We start from the raw sequence: 17,975 nt of genomic DNA, 5'->3' as shown, positions 1-17,975 counted from the left end.
GAGTGATTGCCCATTGGAATGGGCTGCCTGGGGAGGTGGTGGAGTCACCATCACTGGAGGTGTTCAGGAGGAGACTTGATGGGGTGCTTGGTGCCATGGGTTAGTTGTTTAGGTGGGTTGGATTGGTTGAGGTGTTGGACACGATGATCTTGAAGGTCTCTTCCAACCTGGTTTATTATTATTATACAAGCAAGGTTTAAATTATTCTTTATGCACTGGGAATACAAATACACTTATTTTGGACATTCTTGGAAACCACTAGCAAGACATAGTATTACTGCACTGAAGGGTAACTGGTACAGCAGCAGTTGTCATCTGCTTTCCTACCACTGCTGCTAGTCTCTCCCTGTGCCTGCCTTCTTCTGCAACTCACTCAAGCCACAAAGCTACTGAAGAAGCAGCAGCCCATCTCCAGTCCCTGGAAACTTTCCATCACCTCTCAGGGCTCATGGTTTCCATCAGAACGGATGGAAACTATAGTTTGCTTCTCTGGGGCTGGGCAAGGTCACACTAAGGGAGAATAAGATATGGAGGCTATTTCCATTTCAGAGTCGTTGTCTGAACATGCTGCTTCTGAATGCAATTAAAACATCCTCTTTTTTGCTCTGCTGCTTTGGCACTGCCTCATTTGTGCCTGGCTTTGTACTTCAATGCTAGTGAAGAGAAAAAATGATGGGTTTAATAAAGCGCTTGAAACCTACATAGAATCATTTTGGCTGGAAAATAACTTCAAGATGATTGTGTCTAACCATTATCCAACTCTGCTAAGGCTGGTGCTAAGCCATGTCCCTTAGCACCCCATCTCTGTGTCTTTTAAACACTTTGAGGGATGTGGATTCTTTGAGAACCCTTTCAGTAAAGAAGTATCATGGTACATGAGAGGTTGGAAGGGACCTCAAGAGATCAGTGAGTTCTACTATCCAATTTAACCTCCCCTGGTGCAACTTGAGGCTATTTCCTCTTGTCCTACCACTTGTTACTAGGAGGAGACACCACCCCACCCCCCCACACCCCCCACCCTCCTTGGCTACAAACTCCTTTTCAGGGAGTTGAAGCAAGTGAGAAGGTCTTCCCTCAGCCTCCTTTTCCCCAGACTTAACAACCTTAGTTCAGCCACTCCTCATGAGACCCGCTCTCAAAACCTTTCACCACTTTTGTGGCCCTGCTGTGGACCCACTCCAGCACCTCGATGTTTTTATTTTAGTGAGGGCCCAAAAACTGAACCCAGCACTCAAGGCATGACCTCACCAATGCTGAGTCCAGGGGAACAATCATTTCCTTGGTCCTCCTGGTCACTTTTCCTGCTACAGGTCAGGATGCTGTTGGCCCTCTTGGCTACTTTGAGACATCAACACCTCCACATCTTTTTTTCTGATGAGATGCTTTCCACCCACTCTTCCTCAAGCTTGGAGTGTTGGATGGGGTTGTGACCCAAGTGCACAACCTGCTCCTTGCTTTGTTAAATCTCGTATTGTTGGCCTCAACACATCAAAGCCATGTCCCTCTGCAGAGCTTGCCTACCTTCAAGCAGATCCCCCACTCCCTCCCATCATAGTGAGGCCTGCGAATTGAGTGAGAGAGTGTTCAATCCTTTGACCAGATCATTAATAAGGATATTAACGAGAGCAACAGCCTTGACTCCAAGAGTGGAATCAGGTCTATTCACAGGCACGATGACATGCTTTAACGTTGGTCGTGAAGAGCACGTAGATGCTGCAGTCGTTTCTCCTTTCCCGAGAGTGGAGCTGGTGTTCGTTCGCAGGTTTTCTGCCCGTTCCTCACGCTCCCCGCTTAGCGGCGTCCTCGGTGGTGTTTCACCTCCCACCCTCACCCCTTGACGGTTGCGTGCCCAAAGGGAAACGCTGACGCACTGGAGCCGCTCGTCTCCAGAGCAACCGGAGGAGGTGCCCGGCCGGGGGGGAGCGTCGCCCCGTCGCGCCACGCCGGCGACCGCAGGCCGCGCCCAGCCGGGCCGGGGGCGGGCTCGCTTCGTGGCCGTCTCCCGGGCGGGGCGCAGCGTCCCGCGGCGGCGTGCGGCCACCTGACCGTGCGAGCGGGCGGCAGCGGCTCCTCTCCTCTCTTCGCAGGGCTCCCGCTTCGCTCCCACCTGCCGCCATGTGCGAGCCCAGCAAACAGGACATCGCCGCCATCTTCAAGCGGCTCCGCTCCATCCCCACCAACAAGGTAAGGCCGCCGGGTCGGGGCCCGGGGAGGTGTGGGGGACGGCAGGAGACGGCTGTGCTGCGTCGTTGTGACACGTTGCACTGCCGGCTGGGCGGGCGAAGAGGAGTGACCGCGCCCCGCCCCGCCGAGCCCCCGACGCCCTGTTGTATCCTCCGACGCCGTGCGGTGTCCCCCAGTCTGGCTGCTGGCGCCCGGGGGGGTGCTCTGTGTGGGGAGGGAAGGGCCGGGCAGCGGCAGCGGCCGTCCCGGGAGCGGGGGAATCCATTCTCGCCATCAGCCTGGCTGCTCCGGCCGGGCCGGCGAGCTGTCCGCTGGCGGGATCTGGGGGGAGCCTTTGAGGAGGGAAGCGCAACTCCGCCCGGGTACCGGCTCGGCTCAGCTCATCTCAAAATAAAACGCGAGTCCCAGAACTCTTGCGTGGCAACGTAGAGTACTGACTTCGATTTTCCCTCTTCACTCCCTTTTCCTCCTTTTCCTTTTTTTTTTTTCCCTTCCCCTTTTACCTTTTCCCCCTTCCCTTCCCCATCTTGCTCTCCTCCCCCTCCCCCCCTTTTGTTTTGTTTCCCTCAAGGAAGCAGAGCCTGTTGTGGCACAGCTGCTTCTGTGGCGATAAGAGTTTCATATTTTCTCATCGCTTTGGATTAGTCCAGTAGCGACTCTGTAATCCGTGAGCCTTGTGAGCTCCTGTTGTTTATTCGGTACCTGTTCGGTATGGAGGTGTGTGGCGGCTAGCTGTCAGCTAGGAAAGGTGCCTTGGACTGCTAGGTGACATGGCAAATGTGTGGGTGGATGTGTTCCTGTGCTGCTTTTCGGTGCCATCTACTCCATTGTCTTGGCATTATGATATCCAGTGTGGACATATCTGCAAACATATGCTAGGAAACTTAGGCTTAGCACTATGAAGTGCTAATCTTTTTTTTTCCTGGGAATATGTGAGTCTTTGTTCCAAAACTAACTTCCACACTTTGAACTTCCAGTATCTGAAGGGGGCTTACAAGAAGGGACGTCTCAGGATCTCAGGGAGTGATAGGACTAGGGGGAATGGAATGAAGCTGGAGGTGAGGAGGAAGTTCTTCACCATGAGAGTAGTGAAGCCCTGGAATGGGTTGTCCAGGGGGGTGATTGAGGCTCCCTTCCTGGAGGTGTTTAAGCCCAGGCTGGATGAGGCTGTGGGCAGCCTGATCTAGTGTGGAGTGTCCCTGCCCAGGGCAGGGGGGTTGGAACTAGATGATCCTTGTGGTCCCTTCCAACCCTGACTGATACTACTATGATACTACTACTATGAACACAAATCATTAAGACCGTGTGGCCCATTGACATGTCTGGTGTCTCAGAAAGTAGATCTCAAAGGTGAACCAACTAATTTTTAGCACAAGCATTCTTAAAACTTGCCTTTACAATGGGGTAAAGCAAAGCAAGGCCCTAGTTCCAAAGGGAGAGACAGAGAAAAGGCTTTCTACAGCTTCCTGAAATTCACACACTGTGTCGAAGAGGTTGAGTAGTTCTGCAATGCTGTTGTGATGGGTTTTTTCTGTATTGAGATCACGAGAGAGTCAGAAGGGGCTGCCTATAGCTGGTGAGGACAGAAGACCTGAGGATGGAGTGCCTTGACCAATTCTGAATTCGTGTGCTCAGCTTAGTAAGGTGGTTACGGTCCCTGTGGCTGCTCAGGCGTGTCTGTCTCTCAGACGTGTCAGGTGCAGCAGAGACACTTAGTGCCAATGTTAACAAAGTGCTCCTGGCACAGTGTGTGCTGCCTTTCAGATTGTGTCAGCTTTAGAACAAGTAGTTCAGGTGCAGAGAACTTGTATTAGCACTGCAATGAAACCCCAGTTTTGCTGACCCATGAAAGGAGAGAGATGAATGAAGGAGGGTGGGAAACATCAACAGCAGAGTCCAGTCAAGGCATCTGGTGTTAGAAACTCAGCACTTCCCTAAGCTTCCCAAAGCAGAGTCTTGTGCATCAGAGCTCAACAAATAAATAACTAATAGAATGATCCAGTAGTAGGGTCAGCTCAGGCATGGTGCCTCAGGAAGGAGATCCCAAACAATCCTCTCCTTTCTCATCCCTGGATGTTTATAGCCTTACAGACTATTCACCCACCCTTCACAAATCTTTCATGCACCCTTTGCTCCAGTGGTGATTCTGCTCTGAGATCCTCTCACACATTTGACTCCTTATGGGATTCCTTCACTGTCTCCAGGCAGCAGACTGTTCCCTTCATTAGGTGCAGCTGCTGTTTATGCCTGTATCCTCCTTCTCTTTTGGTTTGTGCTGGCTCTAGAGGTTTTGTCTTGCTTGAAGAGGTACAATTTCTGTCCAAGTGAACTTGTACACAGGTGAAAAGTTTACAGCTTTTGGCCTCAGGCTTCAGCAAATCCATCTACCCATGTTACCTAAGTAACCAAACAGCATGCTAAATCACACAGCATTTTTGTTCTACATGGTCCATTCTATTTAAAACTTACTTATTTAAGCTAAAGAACTAATGTTTCTTAACAGAGCTTAGGGAAATAATTAACATTTACATAAATGTGCAGGTTAGTTTGTGGATTATAGTGCTTAAGATGATGTTTGAAATGAACTTAATCTGTAATTTGATTGTAGTTTCCTTTTTAGAGCATGAGAAAGCTTTATAGACAGATAAGCTATCAGCCCATGGCTTGGATGGGAGCACACTGCATTGGGTTAGGAACTGGCTGGAGGCTGAGCCCAGAGAGTGGTGGTGAATGGTGCCACAGCCAGCTGGCAGCCAGGCACCAGTGGTGTGCCCCAGGGATCAGTGCTGGGCCCCATGCTCTTTAACATCTTCATTGATGATCTGGATGAGGGCATTGAGTCCATCATCAGTAAATTTGTGGATGACACCAAGCTGGGGGCAGGAGTTGATCTGCTGGAGGGCAGAGAGGCTCTGCAGAGGGACCTTGACAGGCTGGGCAGATGGGCAGAGGCCAAGGGCAGGAGATTGAACACATCCAAGTGCCGGGTTCTGCACATTGGCCACAGCAACCCCAGGCAGAACTACAGGTTGGGGTCAGAGTGGCTGGAGAGCAGCCAGGCAGAGAGGGAGCTGGAGGTGGTGGTTGATGGCAGGCTGAACATGAGCCTGCAGTGTGCCCAGGCAACCAAGAGGGCCAATGGCATCCAGGGCTGCATCAGGAACAGTGTGGCCAGCAGGAGCAGGGAGGTCATTCTGCCCCTGTACACTGCACTGGTTAGGCCACACCTCGAGTCCTGTGTCCAGTTCTGGGCCCCTCAGTTTAGGAAGGAGGTTGACTTGCTGGAACGAGTCCAGAGAAGGGCAACGAAGTTGGTGAGGGGTTTGGAACACAGCCCTGTGAGGAGAGGCTGAGGGAGCTGGGGTTGCTTAGCCTGGAGAGGAGGAGACTCAGGGGTGACCTTATTGCTCTCTACAACTACCTGAAGGGAGGCTGTAGACAGGCAGAGGTTGGTCTCTTCTCCCAGGCAGCCAGTACCAGAACAAGAGGACACAGTCTCAGGGAGGTTTAGGCTGGAGGTTAGGAGGAAGTTCTCCACAGAGTGAGTGATTGGCCATTGGAATGGGCTGCCTGGGGAGGTGGTGGAGTCACCATCACTGGAGGTGTTCAGGAGGAGACTTGATGGGGTGCTTGGTGCCATGGGTTAGTTGTTTAGGTGGTGTTGGATTGGTTGATGGGTTGGACACGATGATCTTGAAGGACTCTTCCAACCTGGTCTATTCTATTCTAAAGCTTTTTTTTTTTTCCTTTATTGTGTCTTTAGATATTAAGTGATATAGAGCTGCCTGTCAAGACTTAACAATCATGTTGCAGTTCTTAAACAGGATGTATTTTGTGTATGTAAGAACGTTCATAGTCCTTAAATTACCTGGTACTGTTTATCTGAGTGTTTGTGAAGTGTACTTGTGTTGATGACCTGCACCTTGTGAGCCTGTGCTATATAGTCTCTTTTAATTAGAGGCTGCCCAGACAGGTTGTGGAGTCTCCATCTCTGGAGGCATTCCAGACCCACCTGGGCATGTTCCTGTGTGATTTGCTTGAGGTGATTCTGCCCTAGTGGTGGTGTTGAGCTAGATGGTCTTCGGAAGTCCTCTCCAACCCTTGCCATTTTGTGTTTCTATAATATATCATCACAGTATGTTAGAGGTTGGAAGGGACCTCAACAGATCATCAGGTCCAACCCCCCTGCCAGAGCAGGATCACTTAGGGTAGTCTGCACGGGAATGCGTCCAGGTGCGTTTTGAGCATCTCCAGGGAAGGAGACTCCACAACTTCCCTGGGCAGCCTGTTCCAGTGCTCCTGTTCCTCTGAAATGGTTAGTTTTTCATTCTCTTCTCTCTGGTTCTTTATTTTGTTTTGTTGATGCTAGTATTCATATCTCTGCTTGGACACAGATGAAGGAATAGAATAGAATAAACCAGGTTGGAAGAGACCTTCAAGATCGTCATGTCCAACCTGTCATCCAACACCACCTAATCAACTAACCCATGGCACCAAGCACCCCATCAAGTGTCCTTCTGAACACCTCCAGTGATGGTGACTCCACCACCTCCCCAGGCAGCCCATTCCAATGGGCAATCACTCTCTCTGTGGAGAACTTCTTCCTAACCTCCAGCCTAAACCTCCCCTGGTGCAGCCTGAGACTGTGTCCTCTTGTTCTGGTGCTGGTTGCCTGGGAGAAGAGACCAACATCTGCCTGTCTACAACCTCCCTTCAGGTAGTTGTAGAGAGCAATAAGGTCTCTCCTGAGTCTCCTCTCCTCCAGGCTAAGCAACCCCAGCTCCCTCAGCCTCTCCTCATAGATTTGTGTTGTGGTGATGGTTTATCAGTTGCTCCACTGTGTGCCTGGTTTGTCTGCATGTCAGAAATACATTGAAAGAGAGGGGTTTTTTTGCCCTGGACTGTAGTGTATCATGTCTCACCTCAGTCATTTTAAGACCAAGCCACTTATAAAATGGGCAGTCCTGCCTTTTTCTTGTGACAAACACACCCATTCCCTCCCTTATTTAACATTACTGGTCACGTGGCTGCAGTATGAGTTGGACCTACCTTTGCTCTGAGACAAAGCAGTGCATTGCTGGCTTCTAGTAGGGTCAGCAAGTATGATTATTATTGCTCATGCAAGAGGAGGAACGTTTATCTGTCTATGGTAGGTGGGAAGAGAGTAGCTTTGTGGATTTGGATCACCTTTGACCAAGTGTGAAACTGTTTCTGTCGTGTTTTAGTTGGTTTAGTGTTGATGCAGCAGTGGGGTAGCCTTGGGCACTGTAAGATGCAGAACTACTCATTGGTGGTAGACCCACCACATAGGAGGCTGGAAGTGTCTGACTGACCAGGTCCTCAGGGTTAAGTTTGCTTCTTCTGAAGTGTCCAAATGAACATTTTCATAGCCTGTGTGTTATTACATTTCCATAGCTGCATGTCATTTATGTATTAACATAGACATGGACGAGATGGATGTTGTACAAGGTGGAAGTTGTATGATTTAATGACTGCTTGCTGTGGATTATTCCCAGTCTTAGTGTTTGCTCAGGTACAAACAACTTTAAATGGTAGAATTGTTCTGGTTGGCAAAGGCTTTTAAAGTCATTGGGTCCAACCATCGAGGTAGGAGCACCAGGACCATTAAATACTGCCCTGAGGTGCCATGTCCACACCTTACTTGAACAGTGATGGTTTCACCTCCAGGGGCCGTGACTCCACTGCCTACCTCAGCAACCTATTGCAATGCCTGACCACTTGATTAGGACTTCTGGCTCTCTTACTCAAAGTGGCTGTTACTGAGCCTAGGCTCTCCTGAAAGGGTTTGATACAAAATTAGCAAAAAGAATGCAAGTAGGTTTTGAAAGTGATGTCTTATTTAAGCATATCCTTCACATTTATTTTTATGATTTTGTACCTAGTAGTACAGAATCACAGAATCACCAAGGTTGGAAGAGACCTCAAAGATCATCAGCTGGGGTCAGAGAGGCTGGAGAGCGGCCAGGCAGAGAGGGAGCTGGGGGTGCTGGTCGATGGTAGGCTGAACATGAGCCTGCAGTGTGCCCAGGCAGCCAGGAGGGCCAGTGGCATCCTGGGCTGCATCAGGAGCAGTGTGGCCAGCAGGAGCAGGGAGGTCATTCTGCCCCTGTACACTGCACTGGTTAGGCCACACCTTGAGTCCTGTGTCCAGTTCTGGGCCCCTCAGTTTAGGAAGGAGGTTGACTTGCTGGAGCGTGTCCAGAGAAGGGCAACAAAGTTGGTGAGGGGTTTGGAACACAGCCCTGTGAGGAGAGGCTGAGGGAGCTGGGGTTGCTTAGCCTGGAGAAGAGGAGGCTCAGGGGTGACCTTATTGCTGTCTACAACTACCTGGAAGGAGGTTGGAGACAGGTGGATGTTGGTCTCTTCTCCCAGGCAGCCAGCATCAGACCAAGAGGACACAGTCTGAGGCTGCACCAGGCTGGAGGTTAGGAAGAAGTTCTCCACAGAGAGAGTGATTGCCCATTGGAATGGGCTGCCTGGGGAGGTGGTGGAGTCACCATCACTGAAGGTGTTCAGGAGGAGACTTGATGGGGTGCTTGGTGCCATGGGTTAGTTGTTTAGGTGGGTTGGAGTGGTTGATAAGTTGGACGTGATGATCTTGAAGGTCTCTTCCAACCTGCTTAACTCTGTTCTGTTCAAGTCCAACCTGTCGCCACAGGCCTCATGACTAAACCATGGCACCAGGCGCCACATCCAGTACACTTCGGTTTTGCAATGGGAGCAGTTCCTTAGGTTCGCTCTGAGGTTGGTTTTAGTTTTGTCTAATTGTTCTTACAGTTTGCATGGTGGGAAGCACTTTAAGCAAACTAAGCCAAATGAGTCTAGGAGTGAGCCATGCTTCTGTTTCTGTTGCATAACACAAGAGAAGTGGCAGTTTTTACCTCCCATTCACAGGGCAATTAGATATTCCTGCTTGCATCACGTCCCCGCAAGCTACAGCTTTTATGCCTATGAGTCATGTGCATGGGTGTGTGGTAAATAGCTGATAGAGAGTCCTGCATGAGTGGAGATACAGTTGCATGGTTCCTTCCAAGGTGATGCAACTGACTTTTAAGAAATGCTTTTATGAAGTGCAGGGGACAGGAGGAGAATCTTCAGGGCTGTGTATAACTGAACTTTGAACAGGAGGTACTGGTTTTTAACTGCCCGCTCATACTCAAGATCCTCCTCTCCCATTTGGACTCCAGGGAATTCCCATAAAATTTAGGACTGTGAGTCTGCTTTGCCCTCCTGTATTAGAAGCAAGACTGGGGCTGTTCCATTAGCTTTGGTTTTAAGTATCACAGTATCACAGGTTGGAAGAGACCTCGAGGATCATTGAGTCCAACGTGTCACCACAGACCTCACGACTAGACCATGGCACCAAGTGCCACGTCCAATCCCCTCTTGAACACCTAGTAGACTTTTCTCCTGTTTTGTTGTCCCCAGCCTCCTTTTGACCTTGTAAGACAAAGGCTGAAAATAGCCAGATGAGACTGGTGGTGTTTTTGAAGGAACTGCTTCAAAGAATAGAGGTAATTGAGGCGGGTGGGGAGGAAGGAAAAAGAGTGAGTTCTGACTATTGAGGCTATGTGTTGTCTTAGAATATGGCACAAATGAAGAGTTACTCATTATTTTCCCCCGCCTCCCTAAATTCCACCTGCACTTGTTTTAGAGACTTCCTGAATAGAGTTTCTACCAGGGAGGCTTCTTAAGTTTTGTATTTCTCCAATCAGATGAGGAGGTGCTGGAAGCATTGTGGCATGCGTGTAGGGTGACCTAATTGTGGCCTTCCAGTATCTGAAGGGGGCTACAAGAAGGCTGGGGAGGGACTTCTCAGGATCTCAGGGAGTGACAGGACTAGGGGGGATGGAATGAAGCTGGAGGTGGGGAGATTCAGGCTGGAGGTGAGGAGGAAGTTCTTCCCCATGAGAGTGGTGAAGCCCTGGAATGGGTTGTCCAGGGAGGTGGTTGGGGCCCTGTCCTGGAGGTGTTTAAGCCCAGGCTGGATGAGGCTGTGGGCAGCCTGATCTAGCGTGGGGTGTCCCTGCCCATGGCAGGGGGGCTGGAACTAGATGATCCTTGTGGTCTCTTCCAACCCTGGCTGATACTATGATAGGGTGTACCATATGTCCCCAGCTGATCTGGAAGAAAGGTTGGGATTTTATTATTTTCTTATATAGTTAGGTTTTTCCTTGCTATCTGAGGATGCATTTGATTTATAGGAGGATGATTAAAGGATTGGGAATCTGCTGGCTTGTGTGTAAAAGCTTGGAGTTCTTTCTTAGTAGGTGCCCCTGAATGACACTTTTACTGTGCAAGTACTTTGCAGCCTTTATAAATACCACTGAAGAAGCATTGCTCAGGTAAGGAAGTGCTTTCACACACATGTGCACATGATGTTAACCAGTAATGACTGGGTTGGTTTGAATTTGTGTTCTTCCTTGCATTTCAGAATGGATTTGTATCAGATACATTTTTTTTTGTCCATGCCTTTCTTGGCCAAAGAGGTGCAAAGTTCAGAGTAACTGGAACAGGACTTTAAAGTGGTGTTCTGCAGACCTGCAAAGCATATGAGATGTAGATCCAGATACCTCTTATGGTTTGGGCTGAATGTTAGCAGTTTAGTGTGGTGGCAGAGAATAAGGGGTTCTTGGTTTTGCCCATGCAGTAGTTGTGGGCATACTTCCTTTTTAACTGGTCTATACTACAGATGGTTAAAAGGTTGATAGAGCAGTCCAGGTGTGATGCATCATCCAAATAGCCACGTCTGGCAGACAGTGCTAGCCTGGGCAGTACACGTTTGTGCTAAGGGTCAAGGGTCCTGTATAGAAAAGTAGATAAAGGTGTCATTAGTTCTGCTGATAACTGCAGTCACATGTAAATGCTAAGTGTGGACTCAGTGGTGTGTCATGAAGACAGTCTGCCTTTGGGAAGGTATTTCTCAAATACTTTCATATTTCAATAGTGCAAGAAGTTAAATGTGTGCTTGAGCCAGGCTGATGTGCTTTCTCTGCCCTGCTTTCTCAGCCTGTGGTCCCTGTGTACCCTGGGAAGGCACTTGGTCCTGTCTAATGAGGGCAAAGACACACAAGTGTGGGTGCATTGCATAACTCCTCTTTGCAAAATGAGGCTAATGTGAAGCTCTCTTGTCAGCGAACTGCTGAATGCAAGGATGAGTTAATGAAGTTTTACCACTGCAGGGGTGTTAGCATGACTGTGTAATACAACTGTAAGATGTGATGCTCAAGTCCCCTTACTTATCTTTAAGGTATGTATCTCTTTAAGGTGTGTTTTGACTGTGGAGCGAAGAACCCTAGCTGGGCAAGCATAACATATGGAGTTTTTCTCTGTATTGATTGTTCAGGGACTCATCGATCACTTGGGGTTCATCTGAGTTTCATTCGGTAAGTAGCTTGTGTGCTTTTATAGCAAACATTGTATCTTGTAGTACTTTTGCTTGTTTCTTCAGGTACCAGCTCAGGAAGGAAAACCCCTTCTTCTGTCAGCTCCTCTATCAGATCTTTTTAATGTTTGCATTGGCTTTGATTTATCTGATAGCTGCTTGGCAATTGGGCAAGTAGGGCAGGGTTCAGTCCAATTTGTGCTGTGCACCCTTTCCCACTAGCTCCTTGTCGTGTTAGCTGTGTGTATTTGTTGGCAGGCCTGTTTCTACATCAAAGATGACAAACATGAAGCATGGATTAAGCATGTTGCAGTGTTTTGTCGTTCCTCCAAGTCAAGACTGAGGCAAATACTACTTCATTCTTTTCAGTAAAGTGACAGTATAGTGGTCACAAAGATAATCTGACCCCCAGAGAGCCATTTCAGTCAGCTAAGTAGCATTTGACCACCTTAGCTCCTTGAAGTAGTTTATTATGCTGTTACCTCAGTGCTAGCACTGCGGTAGTGTAAATGGCTACCCCCTTTTGGCAGCTGTTCACCTTACCTTAGTTGGTGCAGTACAATCTGCACCCCGAACCTGACACATTTCAGGTGAGTATCCTAGTTGCTGACCTTTTTGTTGTGATAAATAATTAGGTATTTGAAATGTAAGATTCTGTTTGAAGTGAGAACAATGCATCCAAAAATGGATTGCAGATAGGAGCTGCTGTTTCCCATCAGCTAAAATTCGCCTGCTGCGTTTTCATAGAACCATAGCATGGTTTCAGTTGGAGAAGACCTTTAAGATCATCAATCCAACCACTGTGTACAAGAGCCTCTGAAGAATACATTATTAATCATCATGGTATTAATTTTACTCCTAGTCAGTGAGCCCCGAATTTTATCTTGTGACACAACATTCAGGTAGTCACTTTACGTGTGGCTTTATCTGCTGGTAATAAAGTTAGAATAGAATAGAATAGAATAGAATAGAATAGAATAGAATAGAATAGAATAGAATAGAATAGAATAGAATAGAATGAACCAGGTTGGAAGAGACCTTCAAGATCATCGTGTCCAACCTATCATCCAACACCACCTAATCAACTAACCCATGGCACCAAGCACCCCATCTAAGTCTCCTCCTGAACACCTCCAGTGATGGTGACTCCACCACCTCCCCGGGCAGCCCATTCCAATGTGCAATCACTCTCTCTGTGAAGAATTTCTTCCTAACCTCCAGTCTGAACCTCCCCTGGCACAGCTTCAGACTGTGTCCTCTTGTTCTGGTGCTGGTTGCCTGGGAGAAGAGACCAGCTCCTGCCTGTCTACAACCTCCCTTCAGGTAGTTGTAGAGAGCAATAAGGTCACCCCTGAGTCTCCTCTTCTCCAGGCTAAGCAACCCCAGCTCCCTCAGCCTCTCCTCACAGGGCTTATGTTCCAAACCCCTCACCAGCTTTGTTGCCCTTTTCTGGACACGCTCCAGCAAGTCAACCTCCTTCCTAAACTGAGGGGCCCAGAACTGGACACAGTTCCACTAGATGTATCTGATTGGTGCTTTTTGAAAGGGAAAAGCTGTCAGCCAGAGGATGCAGCTTTCTCAAGCTTTTACAGAACAGCTGTGGCAGTTCTCCATGGCTTCATTCATGTCTTTTGCCCCCTGTGTACCGCTGCACATTTGTGTGCCTATTTTTCTGTGTAGATGCACGTTCTTCCCTTTACCAAAAAAAAAAGGGGATGAGAGAAAAACAACACAGAAAAAAAAAATGGTAAAAAGATTTTTCAGTGGCTTTGGAGATATCATAAACAATGTTTTCCTCTGTTTAGATCTACAGAACTGGATTCCAATTGGTCCTGGTTTCAGCTGAGATGCATGCAAGTTGGAGGAAATGCGAATGCTGTATGTACTCCTAAGGATTTGCTTTGTAAGAGGCAGAAGGCTTGGAAGTTATTGTCTGTCCTTACTGGTTCACATCTTGGGGACAGTTGATTTTTCCTGTCCATTTCGCTCTCTCTTTTTTTTTTTTCTCTCTTCTTGTTTTAATAATTATTCAAGTGCTGGTTTCATTCTTCTTGCAGCTTTTTCTCTCTTGGTATAACTTGCAGACGTTTTGTTTTTCCTGGTATTATTTGGACGGGGGGGGAGGAAATATCACCCAAAAGGCCAGGTTGGGTTCCTTGTCAATACCTGTCTAATTCAACAGGGAAAGCTGCTGAAAGATGGCTTTCCAGCAGCTTGTAAACCCAGCTTATGGGCACCTCCCTCTGATCATTCCTTACACCACTAATGAAACTGTCCTGCCAAAAAATCAGTCACACTGAAGTCAACATCTGATTTATGCTTGAGGTGCAGCTGAAGCACGCTTAAGGCAGGCTACACTGTCAGAGAGGAAATAGCAGTGCTTTGGTTTGAGCCAGTTCATCCTGCCTCTTACTCTCCAATTGATTTTTTGTGTACTTACCAATAGGTTTGTTACACAGTGTTTTTGTAAAGTGAAGTTACAGGGACTGCTGTGTTGCCCTTAATCCCTTTTTGAAAGGTTTTCCCGTGGTTCTGCAAAGACTGACCACCCCTAGCTGAGATTGCTTCCCTAAGCTGCCCTACACAATGTGGAAACATGCAGTTTCCCTAAGAAATTTCTGCTCTTCTCCTGATTCCCTGAAAGCCTGCCCCTTACCTTCCTTTATGCTTTGACCTTCATGTATCTTTAAGAGACTTCACCCAAGCTTGTTTTCTGCAGGCTTTTCCTTAACAACCTGCTTCCCTTTGGGTTAGCACTTTAGCATTATGGGGTGGGTTTTTTCTGGCTTTTCCTAGTATTTTCATACAAAGAAAATTATTCATTTAGGCTCATTATTATTTATTTTCCACTTCTGCATTTTCCAATCAACCTTTTTGCTCTGGATTGGACCTTCAGCAGGTCGTTGTCTCTGGCTTAGAGATCTGAGCATCTGCATGATGTCTTCCTCTTTTTCTTCTGCCTGTCCTTTCTAAGTTGCACTTTTCTGTGTTAATACTGCTGTTAGATTAATCTATTTGTCAAGTTTCTGTTGTGCCACTTAGTGTGTAAAAATTACAGTTTTGGCTGGTCAGAAAAGGGAGACTTTACATGAAAAGATGTTTCCTTTCTTATTTTTTAGCCAAAGGGTTAAAAGCTTTGGTTAAACTCCATCAACTTTTGCTATACAAAGGTTTTAAGGCAGTTGGAAAGGAGAGATGGCTAAGTCTGAAAAGTACTTCAGTTAATCATAGAAAGCATATTACCAGAAGAGTAACAGGAAACCTTAGTTATTTACTTGTAGGAGATGTTGTCTTTTTGCTTGGATGTCACTGTTTCATATCACACATTTTACCAAGGTGTGTAATATACCCCACAGCAACTCCTCAAATACCTCAAATTCACAATGACCTGGTTTGGGTTACCTGGGAAGATCAGCAGTTGAAACTATAAAGAACAGTTCAGTAACCTGCCTGGACATGTGAAAAACCAAAATGAGTATTTCATAGTATCATAGTATCAGTCAGGGTTGGAAGGGACCACAGGGATCATCTAGTTCCAACCTAGATCAGGCTGGCCAGAGCCTCATCCAGCTTGGGCTTAAACACCTCCAGGAACAGGGCCCCAACCACCTCCCTGGACAACCCATTCCAGGGCTTCACCACTCTCATGGGGAAGAACTTCCTCCTCACCTCCAGCCTGAATCTCCCCACCTCCAGCTTCATTCCATTCCCCCCAGTCCTATCACTCCCTGAGAGCCTGAGCAGTCCCTCCCCAGCCTTCTTGGAGCCCCCTTCAGATACTGGAAGGCCACAATGAGGTCACCTGGGAGCCTTCTCTTCTCCAGGCTGAACAGCCCCAACTCCTTCAGTCTGTCCTCACAGGAGAGGTGCTCCAGCCCTCTGCTCATCCTCCTGGCCCTTCTCTGGACACCCTCCAGCACCTCCAGATCCCTCTTGTAATAGGGGCTCCAGAACTGGAGGCAGTACTCCAGGTGGGGTCTCCCCAGAGCTGAGCAGAAGGGGAGAATCACCTCCCTTGCCCTGCTGGCCACACTTCTCTTGCTGCAGCCCAGGATCTGATTGGCTTTCCGGGCTGCAAGTGCACACTGAGAGCTCCTGTTGAGCTTCTCCTCCCCCAGCACCCCCAAGTCTCTCTCCTCAGGGCTGCTTTCCAGCCAGTCCCTGCCCAGCCTGGATTTGTGCCTGGGATTGCCTCGACCCAGCTGCAGGACCCTGCCCTTGGTCTTGTTGAACCTCCTGAGGTTGGCTTGTGCCCATCTCTCCAGCCTGTCCAGGTCCCTCTGGATGGCATCCCTTCCCTCCAGCTGTCTGCTGCACCACACAGCTTGGTGTCATCAGCAAACTTGCTGAGGGTGCTCTCAATGCCACTGTCCATGGCACCCACAGGGATGTTGAACGAGCCTGGTCCCAGGACTGATCCCTGAGGGACTCTGCTTGTCCCTGGGCTCCACTGGGACACGGACCCATGGACAGCCACTCTTTGGGTGCAGCCATCAAGCCAGTTCTGTATCCATCTAGTGGTCACCCATCACACCCATGTGTCACCAGCCTGGAGACCAGGCTGTGGTGCAAGACAGTGTCGCAGGCTTTGCTCAGGTCCAGGGAAATGACAGCAGTTGCTCAGCTATTAATTTTGTCACCTGCTTTCCTTAGAACATTTTCCTTATAATTGCAGCAGAAAAAAAAGGTAAATCCCTTTTTGTTTCAATTAAATGTTCCAGTTAAATCTCCTATTTAGAAGCACTATCAGATTAACATTAATCAATTTGTAGTCTGTAATTGCCTGATGATGCCTGGCTATGTATCAGATTGCTCCCAAATCTGAAATGTTCTTAGTTCCTTTAGTTGTTAGAATGCATCTCTGTGCTGAGTGCAATTAATGTTTGCCCAAAGCCAGCTCTGAATGTCAAGTTCATAGTTGTATATAGTTAGCTGCAAACATGCTGGCCCCTTTTGGCACCTGTGCTTGTGGCTGTTTCTCCTCTGATCACAGAATTTGACAGGCATTGTTCCCCCCCAACAGCTGTTGCTCAATCTTTATACAAGCTCAGGTACTTGTATATTAGCTTTATGCTTTGCAACTGCAGCATGTGAGGTTATAACCTTAGGTTATTTCTCAGTATCACTAAGGTTGGAATAGACCTCGAGGATCAAGTCCAACCTGTCACCACAGACCTCATGACTAGACCATGGCACCAAGTGCCACATCCAATCCCCTCTTGAACACCTCCAGGGATGGTGACTCCACCACCTCCCTGGGCAGCACATCCCAATGACGAACGACTCGCTCGGTGAAGAACTTTCTCCTCACCTCCAGCCTAAACTTCCCCTGGCACAGCTTGAGACTGTGTCCTCTTGTTCTGGTGCTGGTTGCCTGGGAGAAGAGACCAACCCCTTCCTGGGTACAACCACCTTTCAGGTAGTTGTGGAGGACAATGAGGTCTCTCCTGAGCCTCCTCTTCTCCAGGCTAAACAACCCCAGCTCCCTCAGCCTCTCCTCACAGGGCTGTGCTCAAGGCCTCTCCCCAGCCTTGTTGCCCTTCTCTGGACACCTTCAAGTGTCTCAATGTCCTTCCTAAACTGAGGGGCCCAGAACTGGACACAATATTTGGGCATATTGATCCCATCTCAAACTTCTATAGTATGTTTTGCTGTAATGGTCTGCATATTCTTCTGCACAGAAATGTGTGATACTGACAAATCAGTTTAACCTCCCCTTTTCCACACTTATCTTTTCAGAACTAGGATTCTGTATATATGATGTCAAGCTTGCAGTTGTGTATGCTTTTAAAACCTCTCACTAGTGTATTTGGTTATTTCTGTTGCTTTGTTTATACATAAAGAGGTTGCCAGAAAGGAGTTTTCTTCTCATTTTGGAGATCTACACCGATTTCATGATTTAAAAGTTTAGGCTTGGGTAGAGGAGCAGAGAATTTTACTGCATGGCTACTTATGTTACGTTAAGTGATCTGTTTTCTGCTTCACAGTCTGCCTTTTTCCATCAACATGGCTGCACAACCAATGATACCAATGCGAAGTACAACAGCCGAGTTGCCCAGCTGTACAAGGAGAAGATTAAATCTCTTGCAACACAGGCAACAAGAAAGTATGGTACTGATGTGAGTAGTGCATGTCCTGTGTTGTTAAGAGTTCTGAAAAGCTTTATCTTCCTTCCCTTTTCATAGTATCACAGTATCAGTCAGGGTTGGAAGGGACCACAAGGATCATCTAGTTCCAACCCCCCTGCCATGGGCAGGGACACCCCACACTAGATCAGGCTGGCCAGAGCCTCGTCCAGCCTGGGCTTAAACACTTGGTGCCATGGTCTAGGCATGAGGTCTGTGGTGACAGGTTGGACTCGATGATCTTTGAGGTCTCTTCCAAC

General features: G+C 48.0%; 1 protein-coding gene across 1 annotated transcript in view; it reads left to right on the top strand.

The window, feature by feature from the left end:
* The first annotated feature begins 1,952 nt into the window (after positions 1 to 1,952).
* Positions 1,953 to 17,975, top strand: part of ARFGAP3 (ADP ribosylation factor GTPase activating protein 3) — a 48,062-nt gene continuing 32,039 nt past the window's right edge. Inside the window, exons 1-4 of the mRNA XM_054173949.1 lie at positions 1,953 to 2,184; positions 11,473 to 11,591; positions 13,396 to 13,468; positions 17,578 to 17,709. Of these exons, the coding sequence (XP_054029924.1) occupies positions 2,116 to 2,184; positions 11,473 to 11,591; positions 13,396 to 13,468; positions 17,578 to 17,709 (393 nt within the window). The 5' untranslated portion in view covers positions 1,953 to 2,115. The remainder of the gene's footprint in view (positions 2,185 to 11,472; positions 11,592 to 13,395; positions 13,469 to 17,577; positions 17,710 to 17,975) is intronic.

Source organism: Dryobates pubescens, chromosome 27, assembly GCF_014839835.1.
Source record: "Dryobates pubescens isolate bDryPub1 chromosome 27, bDryPub1.pri, whole genome shotgun sequence".
Classification (NCBI taxonomy): Eukaryota; Metazoa; Chordata; class Aves; order Piciformes; family Picidae; genus Dryobates; species Dryobates pubescens.
Note: the sequence above shows the minus strand (reverse complement) of the source record. Positions and strands in the feature narration are given on the sequence as shown.